The sequence below is a fragment of the Telmatherina bonti genome, assembly GCF_933228915.1.
Source record: "Telmatherina bonti genome assembly, chromosome: 16".
Lineage (NCBI taxonomy): Eukaryota > Metazoa > Chordata > Actinopteri > Atheriniformes > Telmatherinidae > Telmatherina > Telmatherina bonti.
In genome coordinates, this window is record NC_136614.1 from 12,872,114 (window position 1) to 12,889,958 (window position 17,845).

Here is a 17,845-nt window from a genome sequence, read left to right on the forward strand (position 1 = left end):
TCGCTCTTCATCTAAACATACTGAAGCTGATGCATCTTTTCAACGTAAATTTGCCAAAGTTTTGACAGAATTCCACGTTTTTATTGTGAAATTATTTTTTACAAAAGCGCATGTATGTATTTTTTTTTATTTAAAATATAAATAACCCCTCTTTATATAAAGCGTCCATTAAAAATCAGGAATTTCCTACTACTCATGAAGACGCTGTTGCGTCATTTCCGCTGTAAACAAAACAAAGTCCCCTCTGCTGCCCTCTACTGGACGACCCCGGTATAAAACGAAATAAATTTCACACAAAGTTGCGCTTTTTCAACTATATATGGATATATTCACTTTTTTTTTAAAATTCTGTACAGGCGGTACTTACAAAGACAAAACCAACAGATATTTATTACATCAAATACAACTTAATTTAACATTGGCGCAGCTTACCAGAGCACCCAAATAGAATCCAGACACTTCCCTTTATTAATTTAAAGTTAAATCAGTCTATAGGTAGCTGAAAAGGTACATGACAGCATCACTGTTTTATAAGAATTTTCTTGTAAACCTGATAGGTTTCACAAAGTTTAATTTAGCTTTTAATTATATGTACAGGATGTTTTTTATTGTCTTAACGTTGCAGTTATGACAGCTTTCTCCATAAATAATTGGCTTGAGCACAGTAACAACATGCAGAGGCTAAATCTAGAAGCAGGCAAAGTAACAAGCCCCTAGAGTAGAACACCTGGAATGAATACTCTTTTTTTCTTATTAATAAGCCCAACATCAACAAGTTATCCATATTGTAAGGCCGGTTTTTAAATTGTGTTTGAAATGTCTGAAAAATATTTGAAAAAAATATATAAAAACTGAATATGTAAATCCCCTGTAAACAAGACAATAAATTAATTCATATTAAAAAAAACAAAAAACATGAAACTGATGACAGCAGCGAGTACAGGCCCAACAAGGCCAGTTTCCATATATCAGTTTACACATAAGATACTACTGAGATTTCAGCCCACAAAAATCTATATTCAATGTTAAATTTGACTATTAATTTCATTATATCTTGTGCAGACACTTTAAAAATGCAGACTTTGAAAGGCAAAGCAATTTTAAGTGTTTGCTCAGTACATTTTGACTCAAGCAACGTTCCAGAAACTTTCTTCTCAAAGAAAAATGCACTAAACCTCTAAAGTTATTGCCATGGCAATCAGGTAAAGTAAAATAAAAGGCAATTATTTTGGAAAAAAGAAGAAAAAAAAAAACAGGAAAAAAGCAACTTAACAGAAGAGTATCAGAGTAACCCTTTCATGTTATCATTGGTCAGTTGTCGTCTTCTTCAAGTAAAGGTCACTGTTGTCCCTTTTGGTAAAAGTTGCCTGAGATAACAAGTTTACAGTACAAGACGGCTGCAGCTTCTGCTGCTCTGCAAGGCTGCAAAACATAAACCATCACAGTAAACGACATGTGTTATACTGCCTAAAACTATCCATACTGGTCATAGGGAATCACTGTAAAAGATGAAATGTTGCTTTATATTATGTAACATCTTTGTGCAAAACAAATACTTAGATTATCACTGATTGAAAACTCTAAATCTAATTAATTTTCGCCAGCTAGCTTTCCTTCTGAATTGATATTAGGTGATTTATTTGTAACAACTGGCCTAAAGAGACTTGCTGTGCAACAACCTGAACAATCCCCGCAGCATTTCAGGTACTTCCAGTAAACCGCCAGTACTGGGATTAAATACCAAGTCCAGTTTCACCTCCGCACATGAACCGCACCGGCAACATTAGTTTTTAAAACCTTATTTTCATCTTTTTAAAGAAGTATGAGGAGTAACACAGAGCAGGAAATGCCCCAAACTTTGGCCCCATTTACACTTGCAGGGAAGAAGTTGAAGCTCCAGTAAAGCTCACTCTACTGGTTTGAATGGGAAGCAGTTTATACAGCATCACCTCGGTGGTCGGGAGGACGTCAATGGAGTCGAGTGGATCAGGCAGGAAGTTCTTACACTTTTCATAGCTAAGTGCTTTTGTAACAAACCCTCCTCTTCTCCTTCGTCTTCTCAGAAGTCCATCCCTTCATCGCTTTCACACCAGTCCGACGGAGCGTCAGTACCAAAGTAACGATCTCCAAAGTTACCTGAAAGAGGGGTAAAGGAAGACATTGTAAGATTTAAGATGCCTGTCCTGTCTTCCTTATAGCATCTCTTTGAAGATTTAAGACAAATACGAAGTAGTGCTTGTGCAGATAAAAGTATAACAGCACTGCTTAAAGGGTGCTTGGATTTTATTTGGGATAAAAGTAAATGATGGGCGGTCTTCCTCAGATAGTAGTTTATTTTCACAGATCTGCTGAAAAACTTGTAAACATTGAATAGTTGATGGTGTTTGAGGTGGCTGCCATCTCCCATCTGGCCGCTAGATGTCAGTATTTGTCAAACATTCACGTTTGTGAGAAAGCCTCAGAGATGTGAGAAACTGCAGAGAAAAAGTAACCAGATTACAGTTTTTTATACACAGGATTATTATGACCAACAGTGTTATTGGAACATCAATAGGAAAATTTTAAAAAATCTCAATTTTGTCTTGACATTTTTGTTTCATTTTTTCCAACAACAGAGTAAGACTCAAACTGGGAGTAAGAAGCTTTAAACAATGCACAAAAGCCCATCTGCATCTAACAAAGGTATGATTTTACATTAATCTTTTGTTTTTTGTTTTTTAAATCACAGTTTTTGTCAATACAAGTATTTTGCCACAATTCCTCATGTGGACTTTTGCTTTCACACACTGAACTGTAGATCTCGAGCTTCTGCAACGACAAAAAATACCTCCAACTTAACCTGCTGCTGGATGGAAGGTGGTCGGAGTTACCTAAAAGTTTGCTCTTGCAGAAACATGGCAGCAGCTACTCAAAATGAACATTTTGGGGTGAAACTGCTCAGGATTCAGACTATTTTTATGCACAAGCTGGTGCAGCAGGAGTTCCATCCCAACAACATCCACCTTCCCGTACAGACAGACGATAAAGAGTCAATAAATAAAGCATCAGTTTTCTGCTGGTTGGTTCTCGTGTTCATAAAGAAGCATGTTTTAGTGTTTCAGTGTTAAAACTAAAAGTGCTTTTTCTTTTCCCGTTTATGACATTGGATCATTAAACTACTTTATCTCATCTATGAGAGAAGATATTATTAAATGTGTCCATTTCCACCTTAAGACGGAGCTTTTCCTGGTTGACACAACAGATTTATTAACATTAATTATTTGAGTCTAATAAAGACCACTTTTTAAAGTTTTTAAAATTAAAATAAATGTTTCTTATCATAAGAGCTTACTTTATAAAGTTTTTCCTTCTTTAAGAAAACTAAATAAAATCATCAGCTTGTTGTGGCTTGATTTCATCTGTAAAAATGGCTGAAGGTTCAGGAGGATCCATGTCTGCATTAGAAGTCTAAGCATGAATAAAATCTTAAAACACTTTCTTTTCTTGTAAAAAGTATTTTAAAAAAATGCTCCCAGATGACGATCAGACTTGTGCTAAACTTTCCCTCTGAATGGAACAGCATCTCCTCACCGATGCCTGGGATGATGTGGAACTGGTCGTTGACCTCCTTGTCCACCGCCGTGGTGATGATGCGGACTTTAGGGAAAGCGTAGGCCACAGAGTGGACGCCCATCTCCGCCATCAGCAGGGACAACAGGAAGATTTTATCCTCGGCTACGTCATGGTCCTTTGCAAAGGAAAACAAAAAGGAAGGAAACACCGAGTCAAAGCTGCTCCAGCTACTTCGGCGTTTCAGCGAGCGAGCCGACCCACCAGCAGAACTCTGACGGCCATGAGAGCAGCGGCTCCGGTGGACACCGTGCTGTCCATCAGGATGACGTAGTCTTCACTGATGTCTTTAGGCAGACGAAGGTAGTGAAGCTGGAGGAAAGACACCAAAAAACACATGGAGATGATCCCATTATCCGATCCAGCTTCAGAGGAAAGTTAAAAAAAAAAAAAAAAGCAAAAACCTCCGGTTCTCCGGTGTTGTGGTTTGTCTGGATGAGGATCTTTCCAAGTCGGATGTCTTTACACACAGCCATCAGAGCCTGCTCCATGGTCTCGCCGGCCCTCAGGATGGAAACTCCAGTGATCTAAAGGAGAATATTTACTATTTTCTTTCTGCATTTTCTCTACATTTATGTAAAAAAAAAACAAATAATTTGGATATAGACTGGATGTCAGTGTTACAGAATCACCTGACTAAACTTACTCTTTTACCGCTCAGCCGCTTCCCCTCATAGACGCCACCCTGAGGCGTTTCCACGGAAATGGGCTGGAGGGAAAGGAAAATAAAATACAAATCGACACGGTATTTTATTTTCGTCTTCACACGGTAAACTCACCTTGAGAGGCAGGAAGGAGAGAGCGTGCTCGATCAGAAGCCTCATTAATCTCTTGGAGTAAAAGATGAACTCATCTCGGTTCGTCTCCTTGTTCCTGCACAGAGGGCAGCAGAAAACCTGTTAAAAACTAGCTGCCGTCACTTTTCTTCTTACATGTTTAGGCAGAAAACACATCAATACTAACCAAAATGTGTGAGGGGAGTATGGTCTGCAAATGTGTGTGTGTGAGTTCTGACCTGATGATGGTGTGCATGCCGCGGACCTGCGGCGTGCTCTCCAGCACGCTGAGAGTTTTGGGTAACGGCTGACCCTGGTGAGCCGAGGCCAGAGCGGATCTGTGTTACAACACAATCATACAATCAATCATTTCTGCCTTTAAAGGTGGAGTATGTAAGATTTTCAATATTTTCCAAATAAATGAAATAAAAAAATAACTACAATCATAAGATCTTTTTTTTTTTAAACATGTAGGTTCCAGTCTGTCCATATTTGATGTTATTAAATTACAAGTTTAATTAATGACAAAGACCCTTCTTAAATGTTTGCCTACCAGTAAAAAAAAAAAAAGTGCTTTTTTGTCATTTGTCATTAATTAAACTTGTAATTTAATAACACATCAAATATGGACAGACTGGAACCTACATGTTAAAAAAAAAAACTATAATTATGATTGTAGTTATTCATTTATTTTGAAAATATTGAAAACCTTACATACTCCACTTTTAATAAAAACTTCTTCAACCATGCAACATCAAGCTTTTGTTAGTTAATTAATAATTAACTTTCACTATTGCCATTAATACAGGAAAAAGCTTTTTAAAATGAAGTCTTTAAACATGTTTAAATCACATAAGCCACCCACTGAAGATGCCATGTTTTTATTTTAATGACCATTTCTTTGCCAAAAAGTGATCTGCTGGTCACATGACACACCCAAAAGCGTAGAAGAAGAGTTTTAAATGCAGCAGAATTTTCCATATAAAACATCAAAGCCAGAAATGCTTGAAAGCAAAGACATCTGTCTGTTTTCCAAATAATACCAGAGTATTAAATTATTGCCAATATTATGCATTAAAGGGACAATATTAACCTATAACTTAACTAATCTGAGCTGGTTTACCACGTGTAGACAGGAGGAGTGCGAGCAGGTGTTGCGATAAGTTCAGCAGACTGTAACATCCTCAGAAAACAGACGCGCTGAGATGATGCTGGGAGTTTTTGTCCCTGCAGCTCAGTATTTCCAGACATTCTGGCTTCCTAAATATGTGCAGCATCCACTCCTGACTGCAGGTGGAGCTTTTCCATCCAGCTCAAACTGTGCAGGATTGCAGAGGGAGATTTCTGTGTGCATGATAGCAGTTTATCTCCTGGAGAATTCCCAGCAGAAGTGTGTGTTACTCGTCACTCTGTTGCTGACATGTATGGTTTCTTCCCTTGCTCAGAGGTTAACTCTAGAACGGCTACGACAAAAACAGAAATTCCTATCGTGCAGTTTCTGCATCATGTCCTGCTTTCTGAGCTTCTACTTCCAGCTCTGAGGATGGAGCTCCAGCGTTACATCCTGCTCTCTGAGTTTAGAGTGGGAAGAGATGACATGTGCACAAAAACACCAAAGTCTCCTCAAGAATTTTCTAAAAAATAGTTTCTGTGAATGTTCGTTCTGACAGAACATGTAGTTTCTTCTCCAACAAACCACATAAAAGTGTGTGTCACAAGCTTCAGCTAGCATAGACTTATCACCTGACCCTCTGTGAAAGGAGCGGTTCAGGCACCTTCATTTCAACCATCTATTGCTTCATTATACATCATAGAGATGATGATGGCTCATGGCTTAAACCAGTGGTTCCCAAACTTTTTCTGCAGGGCCCTTTTTCATCTATGACAACAATGTCGAGCCCCCCTCGTCTCATGAACCAAAGAAACATACTGAGAAATGAGTCTTTAGTTTTAGTGGCTGAATTTTAGGTAACTATAATTAAATGTCAGTATTTTTATCCATTTTTCTGCTTCAGTGTGAAACATTTTAAACCAAGAATCTCTGCAAATATTATATGCTAATATTTTTGGTACATGCAAAAGACTTTGGTCTCATTATTACCACCACTGGTTATTACTGGTCAAGCAGGGACAGATATGCTCCATCATATTTTTTTTCTCTTTTTTTTTTATCAGTTGAAGTCTTTCTTGTTGATTCATCATCATTTCCTATGAGTACTTTTAAAATGTATCCAGTGTAAAAACTCCCCAGGTTTTACTTAGCCTTGCTGCACCCCCCTGTGATAACTCTGTCTGCCCCCCAGTTTGCGAGCCACTGGCTTAAACTGAAGATAACATCCAATTTGTACACAATAATTTTTACTGCCCATGAAAATATATATTTTTAAGTAGGTCATCTATTTAAACACCCCGGTTTCCTTCCATCTACTCACAAGCTGAGCTTTCCATGTGAATTTGTAAAAGCAAAACTAAAGCCGATAAAAGCTGCCAATTTAAGATGTTTGCAGCCATTAAATTGACCATAACATACAGACAGACATTTTCGGTGGGAGTGCAGCTTGTTGCAGATGTAAACAAGCTGAACGAGCAGAAATCTGTGAAATCCTTGAACCTTTTGGCCAAGGTGTTGGTGCTTTTATACCAAACTCATTCAAGCAGGATTATTGCCAGAAGATTAAGATGACGGTGATGTAATTCAGTCTTGTCGTCAGTGCCACCTTCTGCAGCCAACAGAGTACAATAAAAGTAATGTGACCCCTGTGGTCTGCACATCTTGTCAAATGCATGCTTATGGTGAAACAGACACAATATAAACTAATGGCTTTTTGTTTGAAGCATGGCAGCCTCTAAAACAAATAAAAGGCATGCTTTCATTTCCACACAGAGCTGCAAGTTAGTGGAAAGTATATCAGCCAAAAACCTGTGAACAGTGCCATCAAATGTGGTTTTGAAGGCATAAAAACTGAGAAACAAACACACCAGCTGGACTACGGTTAAAACATGCAATGCTTAAGTTGTTTTTTAATAAGGTCTGAGTGCTTTAAAATGACAAGGCTGCACTTCTTAAAACTACAACAATGAGAAGAATACACAAGGCGGGCCTCACATATCCCAACGGAGCTTCCTCTGTCGAGGGTGACGAGTTCATTTGACGACATTTAAGTGGTTAAAGTGGAGGGGGAAAAAAGGAGGCAGACAGAAATAAAAGAAGAAAAATAACAAAAGGCAAGAAAATATAAAGGAGAGAGGAAGAGAAGGAACAGTATTAGCAGTGAAACAGCTCTGACACATCGCCGCTTTGCAACACTGCACGGCTACGCTCTAGATTCACGCCGACAAGCACCACGCTCGCTTCAGTTCGTCTCATAAGTGAGACTTAATTTTATTTCCCTCCACAAAGAGTGCTCTCACCTCAGAGCAATGGAGTTCCTGCACGTCTTTCTAAATGAATACATGAACCAATGTCAGCATTTGGAAAGGATTTAGATTCACGCAGCTGATACCATTTTCTGGAGTGGCTGCACACAGTAACTCAAGTTTAGCGGATTTTCTGCCACCATTCGACCAAGAAGGCAGCTCCCTTTGCAGGTTAAGTGTTCATCTGCAACATGCGCTCCAGACTGCACAAACTAACATAAAACTCTAGAGCTGCAACTTGCAGATGTTAGGCTGGAAATGTGTTGGTGTGGCCATGTGTGAACAAGGCTGAAGGGAACCAGTTCAGCCAATCTGATAAATTTAGCCTTTTTCTTTTTTTTCTCCAAATATTGCATTGATTTTTGCAGCTTTAAGTCTTTCATCTTCCTGAGGGCTCCATCTAGAAGCTTTTATAATAAAACAGGTAAAGAAAATATCATAGATCTAAACTACTGTTTCCATTTAGCATCAAAGTATTTATTTTACTTGCTCCATCACATCTGTACACAGAGATCATTTCTCTGAAGGAGCACGATCGGGCTCAAAAAGCCACAGCGATAAGGACCGGTCGCTTGTCTGTTTCAGATATCAACTTATTTCAGAGCTCTTAAACTACACACAGTCCTATGCTGTAAGTGTTTTTTTTATGTTTTTCGTCCAGTCTGTGCACTTTTCTGACGTTTTTAACATTACTTGAACACATTTTTGCACAGTAAATTACTCCACTGGTCGCCTTAAGATTTGCACATATATAATTTATTATTCTCTTAAGTATCATAAGAGATATTGCACATATTGTTTAGACACTTTTCTTGTTTATACACTTACAGTGAAATTGTGTTTTATGTGAATATCTTGCACAATAAATGACAAAGTCTTTTGTGTACTGGGGCTCAGGAAAGCACCAGTAGAATAAACTCACTTTAAGCTTCTTCCCATCCTGGTAAATTATCCTAAAAATATCCGTGCATGGTTTACTCACAGTAAAAACTGAGTTATTCTACAAAGTCTGGAGTAAATACTTGATTTTTGTCTCTTCTTAAAAGTAACGCTCCGTTATTTTCTAAGTGTGAAGCAACGACCAAATGTAAAAGGAGCAAAAACAATATAAAACACTGGCAGGCATTACCCCAGTTAGTGTTAAATGCCAAAGAAAATAAGCTGGTTTAAGAAAAGGTGTATAAAACAACCAGGGGGGCTGTTTAATCTCCGAAGGCAACTGGTTCCACTGGTTTGGTGTTGCTACAGCAAAAGTCTGATCCCTTCTGAGCTTCAGCCTCACCTAAAAGCTAAAAGTTGCTGATCTGCAGGCCTTATTGGTCATAAAGGTGTATTGGGTTGAGGTAGATCAGGATTCAGGGATTAATATGTTAAAAACAAACAGCTTGTTGACAAGCCGCACACAATCACCCATTTGTTTGAGTCAGATGTGTTAAAGCAGGAAAACATCTAAAACCTGCAGGACAGTGGCTGCCATGTTTGAAGTTGAACAACTTTGTCAAATCAGCTAAAGAGAAGCGTCAAGTTTTTTTTAGCATAAGAATGCTGGATAAATAGTAAAATCACAACATTGAAGTACTTCACATGCAAATCAGACAGAGAACAGAAAAGGCGAAAGATTCGACACATCTCACTGCAAATAATGCGACTAATCACTGGAAATGGGTTCCTTTTGGACTGCTAGCTTTAAACAACTGGACCGATGGAGTCCTAGCCAGTGAAATATTGAATAATTGAATAATACTGTTATGTTGAATAAGATGTGTTGGAAGAGTGTTTCCTAATATTTTAATTTGATTAAATATTAGTTGACAAACATACTTCAGGATACACAAATAGTGTTTTAACTAGAATGAAAGATGAAAGCAAGTGTAGCCATTCGGGGTGTGGCAATACGCTTTTGTCCCGATTCGATTACGATTTTTTGGGTGCTGATTCGATTTAAATTGCGATTCTCACAATTCTTTGATATTGCTGATTTTTGTAGATTAAAAACAAAATAAATGTATAAAATAGGGCTGTGACGATAACCTTTTGTCCCGATTCGATTCCATTCCATTTTTTTGGGTGCTGATGCGATTTAATTAGCGATTCTCAAAATTCTTCAATATTGATGATTTTTTTCTTTTATAAAACTTCTTTTTGCTCGTAATTTTTCTTGATTTAAAAAAAGATAAACACAGTAGCCAGATCATCATTCTGCTGCCATAATGCCGCAGCAATAAAGACAATTAAAAAGTTCAATAAAAACAAAGAAAATGACAAAAAAAAATTTTTAGTGGATTTTTATTTATTTAAAAAAAATAAATAAATAAATTTTTTAACAAAACAATTGATTTTAAAATTGAGGGGAAAAAAAATCCAGATTTTCCAATTTTTCGATTTGATTTTCCCACCCCTAGTATAAAACTTATTTTTTTGCTCGTCATTTTTCTTGATTTCAATGAGGAAAAAAACAACACAGGAGCCAGACCATCATTCTGCTGCTATAATGCCCAAGAAGACAAGTAAAAAGATCATTAAAAACAATAAAAATGACAAGCATTTTATAATGGATTATATTTATTTTAAAAAAAAAAAAAAAAGAAGATTTTTTTTAACAATTAAAAAAAAAATTGATTTTAAAATTGTGAAGCAAAAAAAAAATCCCAATTTTCGATTCGATTTTCCTGCCCCTAGTAGCCATTGTAACATGTTTTTTTAAAATCCTGCTTTTAGGATCCTAAATAATGAGATAATTTTCAAAATGACAAGCCAGTTGTTTAAAATGAGATCAATCTAGCAAACAGCATCACGATCACAGTCCAAGTTTCTTAATATTAGAGGAGGTTTTTTTAATTGGAGAAAGATGGAAGAGAGGCGTTTGAACCGACTGTGACGTTGAACATTATGGAACTTTGCTAACTCCATCTGATAGGTTTAGAGTAAAATCTGCATACTGACATAATGGATTAGTAAGTTAAAGAAACTAACAATTCATGACAAAAACAAGACGGATGTTAGTTTTTTCAGATGACAAAAGGCTGAGCACAAAGCATGAGGAGGAAGCAGAAAAAAGAATATGTAGAAGTAAAAAAATAAACGACTAGCAATCATACCTCACAGTGATCTCACGCTGGAATGGTTACACAGCATTCAGCCAGGCAAGGAGGGTCCGTGCACACACAAAGAGACAAACACACAGACCCATAAAGTGTGTGTAAACGGTGAGAAACATAAGAAAAACAAAACAAAACGTGAGATAAGCTACTTCAGGAAGAGGTGCAATCTGCAACGTGAAAACCCCAAACAAAAGTCAAACATTTAAAGCAAAAATAAATGGTTTGACTATAAATCAGCTTATAAACTCCAAACATTTCAAGCATGAAGATTAATTTCATGTCTGGATGAACTAAAGCTCAACAGCAACTTTTATTGATTTTCAGTGCAAAAACATGACCTTTTTATTTCACTGTGCAAACAAAATATGGTAAAACAATTCAATATTTAATGCAAGTTTACAGATATTTGTGAAATATATCACAGTCAGGAGTCCTACAGCCTTAAATAAGATTACTGTAACACCGATCTCTTGTTTAAACCAGATGTTTAATCAGCTTAAGACATCCGGGGAGGAAGCACTTCCTGTTTAACAGGAGACATTTCTCTTATTAAAACTTGACTTTTTTTCATATAAACATGGGAAAATAGAAACAATGTGAAATGAAATACCAGTGGAATTTATTTCCATTCACATAAATTAGAGCTTTTTATGTTGCTTTTATTAAAACATGACTGTAATTCTTGATCTAAACATCCTATTAGTCCTCAAACACCTGTGATGATGAGCTCTGTGAGCTGCAAATTTCCTTGCTTTATGATTTTTTATGCGAAAAATGGTTGAGATCTTACACTGCTTAAATAAAAAGAAATAAAATGGATTATTGACATAATGCAGAACTAAACTCTCGCTCATGTTCAACCTCTCAAACCGCAAAACCCATGAAACACATGAAAAATGTTCTGAATATGGGGTCTTTATCTGCATAACAAAATGTGAAATAATAAGTACTACATTTTTATAGGGATATTTACCATTTACTACCATGTAATATATGTTTGTATTTTTATAGCGTAATCTGCTTTCTGGTGTCCATTAAGAGGCAGAAGATGAAAATCAGGATGTGTTTTACAGGATTTTGAGCAAAGTTTCTACCATAAAGTGAAGTGAAATCTCTCAAACTGTATGGATCATATATGTCGTCCTCCAATTTATTCATCCCCTCTCATTAAAGAAAAGGCTGAATTTACAACAATTACTCAAATAAATGGAGACTGGAAAAAGGAATAATAAAAGAATTGCTGAATTATCATTTAGAGATATAAAGACACTGTTTTTCTTTATTTAACTGAGATGAAGAAACAAAAAACAAAAACGAATTAGAGCATTTTTCTGATGAACAGTGGGACAAAATACCTGTCAACAGGTGCAGAAGTCTGACTGGGAGGAACAGAAAACATCTGACCGCATTGGAAACATCAAAGGATTGTTTAACTAAAAAAATAGTTTATGACTGATGGAACATATTTCTTCATATTTGTTTGCTTTAAAAAAAAAAAAAAACATTTATAATGAACCAGAATTAGAAAATAATGTAATGATTTTCACAATTTTTTAAAATTAATTATTACTTTAGTCAATTTCAGCTTATTTCACAGGCAGCTATTTCATCCCTTCTTGAATGGCAGGTTATGAATAAATCTGAGGATGACTGTATATGTCAAGCTGGAGAATTATGGGTTAAAAAAACATCAATGGAATTTAATCTTTTAGTAAAAAAAAAAAAACATGCATTTACTTAAAAAAAACAACAAAAACTATGAGATTATATTCAAGCACAGTAAATAACCTTTACTGCTGGTATGAGTGAATCAGCTAAAACAGAGGTCAGCATCGTGCAAACCTTCCATCATCCACGCTGCGTTCTGCTGATGTCGTGCATGTGAGTGTGACGGATGTGTTCTGCTGGTGGCCATGAATGGATACGATGTAGGTGGAAAAGATCGTGGTTAGTCATAGACCATACAGTGAGTGGATGACAGTAAAATGGGGTGAAGAGAGATGGAGGACACCTCTCCTGTCCTTAAAGGGTCATTAATCTCAGGAACTACTAAAGACCTGCGTCTCAATGAGAACTATGAAGTGAGGAGGGAAAAGAGGGAAAGCAAGAGCAGGAAAAATCCTGTCGGCTGAGTCATCTCTCTTCCATATGCAATCTAAAAACAAAGAAAAGTTTATAGCTGCGAAAGTTGTGATTATGATTTATGTGAAGATGTTTTAGACATTCTTTCTATTCCTTCTAAATGAAACAATTGTTTAAAACTAAAATAAAAAGATAAAACCTTCCTCTAGCAGCAGTAAATCGTATTTCACACGTGGCACGTCACAGCTTCCATTAACCTACATTAAAAGATGAATAAAACATTGAATTGATTGTAAAATAGCCTGATTTGAGTTTGAATCAATCAAACTGTGATATAAGTATTATTTTAATGCAAGTGTGTCTCAAGTCAGTCCAGACTAATGGGTCAGCATTTCTGGGCAGAACTTATTCACCTGTTAACAACGGCCTTTTGATTTGAATCAAGAGTGTTGCAGCAGGAAAACATCTAAAATCTGCTGCACTGTGCCTTCCCTGGGTTAATAGTGAAAATCTAATTAGCATAAATAAGTTTTTTAAGGTTATTTATAAATGTACAATATATATTAGGGGTGTAACAGCATATGTATTTGTATTTTTTAAATCAGGAACGAAGGCGTACAAAGTCCCCAGATGGAAGACACGTTGCCTTGCACACGTTTCCTCCTTAAACAAAAGCATCGACTGGAGTCTACACTCTAGTTCGTGTACATCACAGGTGTCAAACTCCAGTCCTCGAGGACCAGTATCCTGCATGTTTTTGTTATCTCTGTGGTCCAAAACGCCCGACTGAAATGACTGATCAGGTTGAAAGGAAGCTGTTGGATCAATTTGATTTGAATCAGGTGTGTTTGAGGATGGAAATAAGAAAAACCTGCTGGATGCCGGTCCTCGAGGACTGGAGTTTGACACCCCTGGTGTATATGAAGGCGAGCAACAGTTTGGGAGCTCGTCTAATAAACGGATGAAGACAAGTGGACAAGACGAAAGCAGTCTGCCAGCTTGTGTTTTAGACCCGTTGACGCCGCGCTCTCCATCGTCCTCATGTGAAACTTGTTCTGGATGGACTGTACTCGACCCAGAATTCAACACGGCGAGCACAAGGCCCTTTTTGTCTATTTTTTAATCAGGACTTTCTTTTAGTTATATTTTTTTAAAGGTAAACAAAAACACATAAAATAGTTGGAGTTTTTACTTTGAAAACAGAATTCATCTGAGAATGTTCATTCAAACCATGTTTTGTTGACCAAACATCCGTCTGGCAGATAATCATGTCACTATTTTACAGCATAAATGCAATTCAAGTTTTACTTTTAACAGAGAAAAACACTGAAATGTGGATTAAACTGATTTCTGTACAAGTTAGAGTGAATCCTCTTCATTTTTCTCTTGTATGGAAACTATATGGAAACTGTTCATCAAAACACGACGGGCATATCTCTATTAATGCCATACTTTTATTTATTTAATAATCTTTTATCGGAGAATTTACTATAAGCCAATTTCTGTTACGTTTTTCTTTATGAAAAAGTACCAAACCATGATTTCTGTGTACCGTTACACCCCTAATATATGTTGAAGATTTAAGTTCTAATCAGTTTCAGACTGGAAATATGAGAATAAATAGTCAGTACTACATTGTTCAAGCACTACAAGCATTTCAAAGTGTTAAAGAATTTGTTCCACTTCCAGTGTGAGTGACGGCAGGATGTAACCCAGCCGCCCTCCTCGTCTACCTGACCTGACACGGTACACTGATGAAAGGTCTCTTGGATGTTTACACAAACTTGTTTTGCAATCCTACTTATCCATGAATTAACTTAAGAGGTAGTAAATCCAGATAAACTGACCTCGTTTGTCCAACTGGACATGTTCACACATGTCCACACCACACTTCAGCGAGCAGCCCACACTTATGCCACTTAAAATCAACAGTGCATTGCTGGAAAAACGTATAAAGGGCATTTTTGTCCTACTTTAGGTACAATCAGCATTTTAGTGCATGCATTATCATGAATTCACAGCTGATCAATGAAACCTCCGCACCTCAAGGTAAAAATTCAAGTCTCATTTTGATAACAAAGCTTCTTCATTAGAACATTTCCAGTTATTCTGGTGGGAAGTGCAGAATATGGAGAAATAAATACAATTCTCATTTCAGAACTTAAAGCTGAGGGAGCACTTCTCAGTAAAGGGAAAAAAAGAAGTGTTGAAATATAAATAATATCGAAATTGACTATAGATAAGCTAAACTTTCGGTTGAGTCATTAAAAAAGAAGAAAACAAGACAAACAAGCTGAGGACTTATTGGGAATCCTTACCTTCTCCAGCTGGCTGTGGACATGCTGAACAATCAAATCCAAAGCTACAAAGTTCTCTCCACCTACAAGAAACACACAAAATAAAATTTAAAACCAATTTTGCAATAAAATGTGTTAGGTCATGCCTTTTACCTAAAATAAGAGCACCTTACTTTGCTATAAAGACACATAAAACAGCAGAATTTAAAACATTAACGTCTCTGTGAAAAGCAGCGTTATAAATGTGTGTAAAGTTGAAACCAGCCGTACCAAACATCAGGTAAAGTATTTCAACTTTGAGAAGTACTTCTGTTTTGTAGTACAACTGACCTCTGGGAACCACGATGTCAGCAACCTGCACTGTGGGCTCAATGTACTGTTCAAACGCTGGTTTTACAAACTTATTGTACTGTTTGATGATGCCGCTGATGTCCCGTCCACGTTGCGAGATGTCCCTCTTCAGCCTCCGTATCAGGCGGATGTCTGAATCTGTATCTACAAACACCTTCATGTCCAGAAGCTAGCAAAAAGGACAAGAAAGGGAGAATTAATCCAAGCATGTCCAGTTTTATGGTACAGCAGTAAGGTGAGCCGTCGCTTTACGACTGATGCAGCAGGTGACAAGATGGCCGTCACCTGATGTGTCCTGATGACTGCCGTCCCTTTTTAATGCCATCAGTAAATCCTCCCTTCACCAAATCCATCTTACAGTAAACGCAGCTGATGATGGGAAAGGGATTCTGGAACCACATCACTCCCATCACCGGCTTCCCATTAACTTTAGGATCCATTATGAAACTTTATTAATAAATTACAAGACGCTGTTTGGGTTGGCTTCTCATCAAACATGCTCCAACTAGAGCTCTGAGGTCGTCTTCAGCCACTGCGGGAGGTTCATGATGCACCTCTTGGAGGGGGGGGGGGGGGGGGGGGGGGGGGGGTGTGTGGAGACTTTTCTGTCCCTGAAACTGGAACCGGCTGCAGCTACATGTGAGAAATATTCAGTCTGTCTCTGCTGCTGTTTCACTTTTCACCTTTAAATCCTAGTCGAGTTGGTCATTCACAGCAAGTAATCTTATTATTCTTAAGCGTTATTTTATGCGGTTTATGTCTTTCTGGTGTGATTTGATGTCTTTATGTGTTGTGACTTACTGTTGTGGTGTTTTGTATAGAAGTTTTTAAAACTTGAGCAGCACTTTGAGTGACTGGCTGTTGTCAGCGTGCCGTAGAATAAACTCCAATCTGACAAGAATTGGAGTTTCCACCGCTTCCTTCCACCACTCAACTAAACCCAACAAGCTGTAATTACACGATAAAGATTATGATTCTGGTCATATAAACAATTTAAAATAATTTAAAAAAGAAGAAAAAAAAAAAAAGATTCTCATGGTACAAAAATTTACATAAAGAAATCCTGCCCAGTTTCCAGTCTTATTAAGTTAAAAGGCTGATGAAGCATGTAAGGGGAAGAAACTGTCCAGATGTTTATGATGTGTTGTAGTATGTAGAGAAACATCAGTTGTCGTTGTCACTGAACGGAAACTCAGCTTCACATCCTTCCACTGAGATCCATCCATTAAATCCGATTCAGCAACACAATGGAGGAAAAAGAAGAGAAAAGCTGATCCATAACAACAAACGTGCATCGCTGAAGAAGCAGCAACCCGGTTGACTGAAAAGAACTACTGACCACTCTGAGACTGAAGGTTTATGAGTGATTTACCCAAGGCTGGCGGCTCGGGGACAGATATAACTCACGTACACGGCAAGCTGGTGGAGTCAGTTTGCTGTAAATCTGAAGGCAGGTTAAAAAAAAAAACAAAAAAACTGACCGACCAAAAGATGTTGCTGGATAAGCATGACTGTCAGCCTGCAAGAGGTGAATAAAAAGTGGACCGTTACCGGAAGGTTAAAGAACAAGACTGCAGCTTCAGATCTTTTTCTGACGTCCTCCCGCAGAGGACAAGTCCTCTTCCGATGCCATGACGACAACAAATGTGCCCAAACCACACACTGACACTTTTTAATCAAAAATATTCTCATCTGCAGGTCAGCAAATTAGATATTATGTTCATTTTATATAATTTGTTAATCATGTAAATGATGGGTAAATAATGAAAGTAATTATTTGATGGAGGTACTGGTGGGAGGAAACAGAGCTGTGGAAATTTGTTGCTTCCAAATGGCTCATGAATGACTACTTTGACGTGTAACAGTGACTTTGCAGCCCACATTGTTGCACGTTTAAAGGTGTCACATGATGGTGAAATACTGTGAACATTTTCTGGAACTCATTCGAGTTTGGACCACCTCCCAACTTCTCTCTTTATCTCATTTAAAAGGGATCAGATGCATCTGTCATTTATGATGATTAAAATTTCACATGAGAAGAGATCCAGAGATCCACTTATCTCAGGTCAAAGGTCAAAAACCCAAACCTCTCCAGCTCCTTCCGGGGACCCCAAAGTGTTCCCAGAAGTGATATAGATCCCTATTGTGGCTGTACTCCAGGGTCTTCTCCCAGTTAGACTAGCCTACAAAAGTCTCCAAAGGTAGGAACCAA

The 17,845-nt window shown here is 37.5% G+C and overlaps 1 protein-coding gene across 2 annotated transcripts in view; it reads right to left on the minus strand.

The window, feature by feature from the left end:
• Positions 1 to 582: 582 nt before the first annotated feature.
• The window catches only part of LOC306767307 (uridine-cytidine kinase-like 1), a 33,490-nt gene continuing 16,227 nt past the window's right edge, over positions 583 to 17,845 (minus strand). The window contains exons 6-15 of one of the 2 annotated variants that reach the window (XM_079255239.1): positions 15,613 to 15,802; positions 15,304 to 15,365; positions 7,492 to 7,511; positions 4,625 to 4,723; positions 4,389 to 4,482; positions 4,256 to 4,318; positions 4,014 to 4,136; positions 3,814 to 3,921; positions 3,571 to 3,727; positions 583 to 2,136 (exon numbers count right to left, since the gene is read on the minus strand). In XM_079255239.1, the coding sequence (XP_079111365.1) occupies positions 2,060 to 2,136; positions 3,571 to 3,727; positions 3,814 to 3,921; positions 4,014 to 4,136; positions 4,256 to 4,318; positions 4,389 to 4,482; positions 4,625 to 4,723; positions 7,492 to 7,511; positions 15,304 to 15,365; positions 15,613 to 15,802 (993 nt within the window). In that variant the 3' untranslated portion in view covers positions 583 to 2,059. Of the gene's footprint in view, positions 2,137 to 3,570; positions 3,728 to 3,813; positions 3,922 to 4,013; positions 4,137 to 4,255; positions 4,319 to 4,388; positions 4,483 to 4,624; positions 4,724 to 7,491; positions 7,512 to 10,900; positions 10,918 to 15,303; positions 15,366 to 15,612; positions 15,803 to 17,845 lie in introns of both variants that reach the window. The other variant, XM_079255240.1, reaches the window with a different exon arrangement.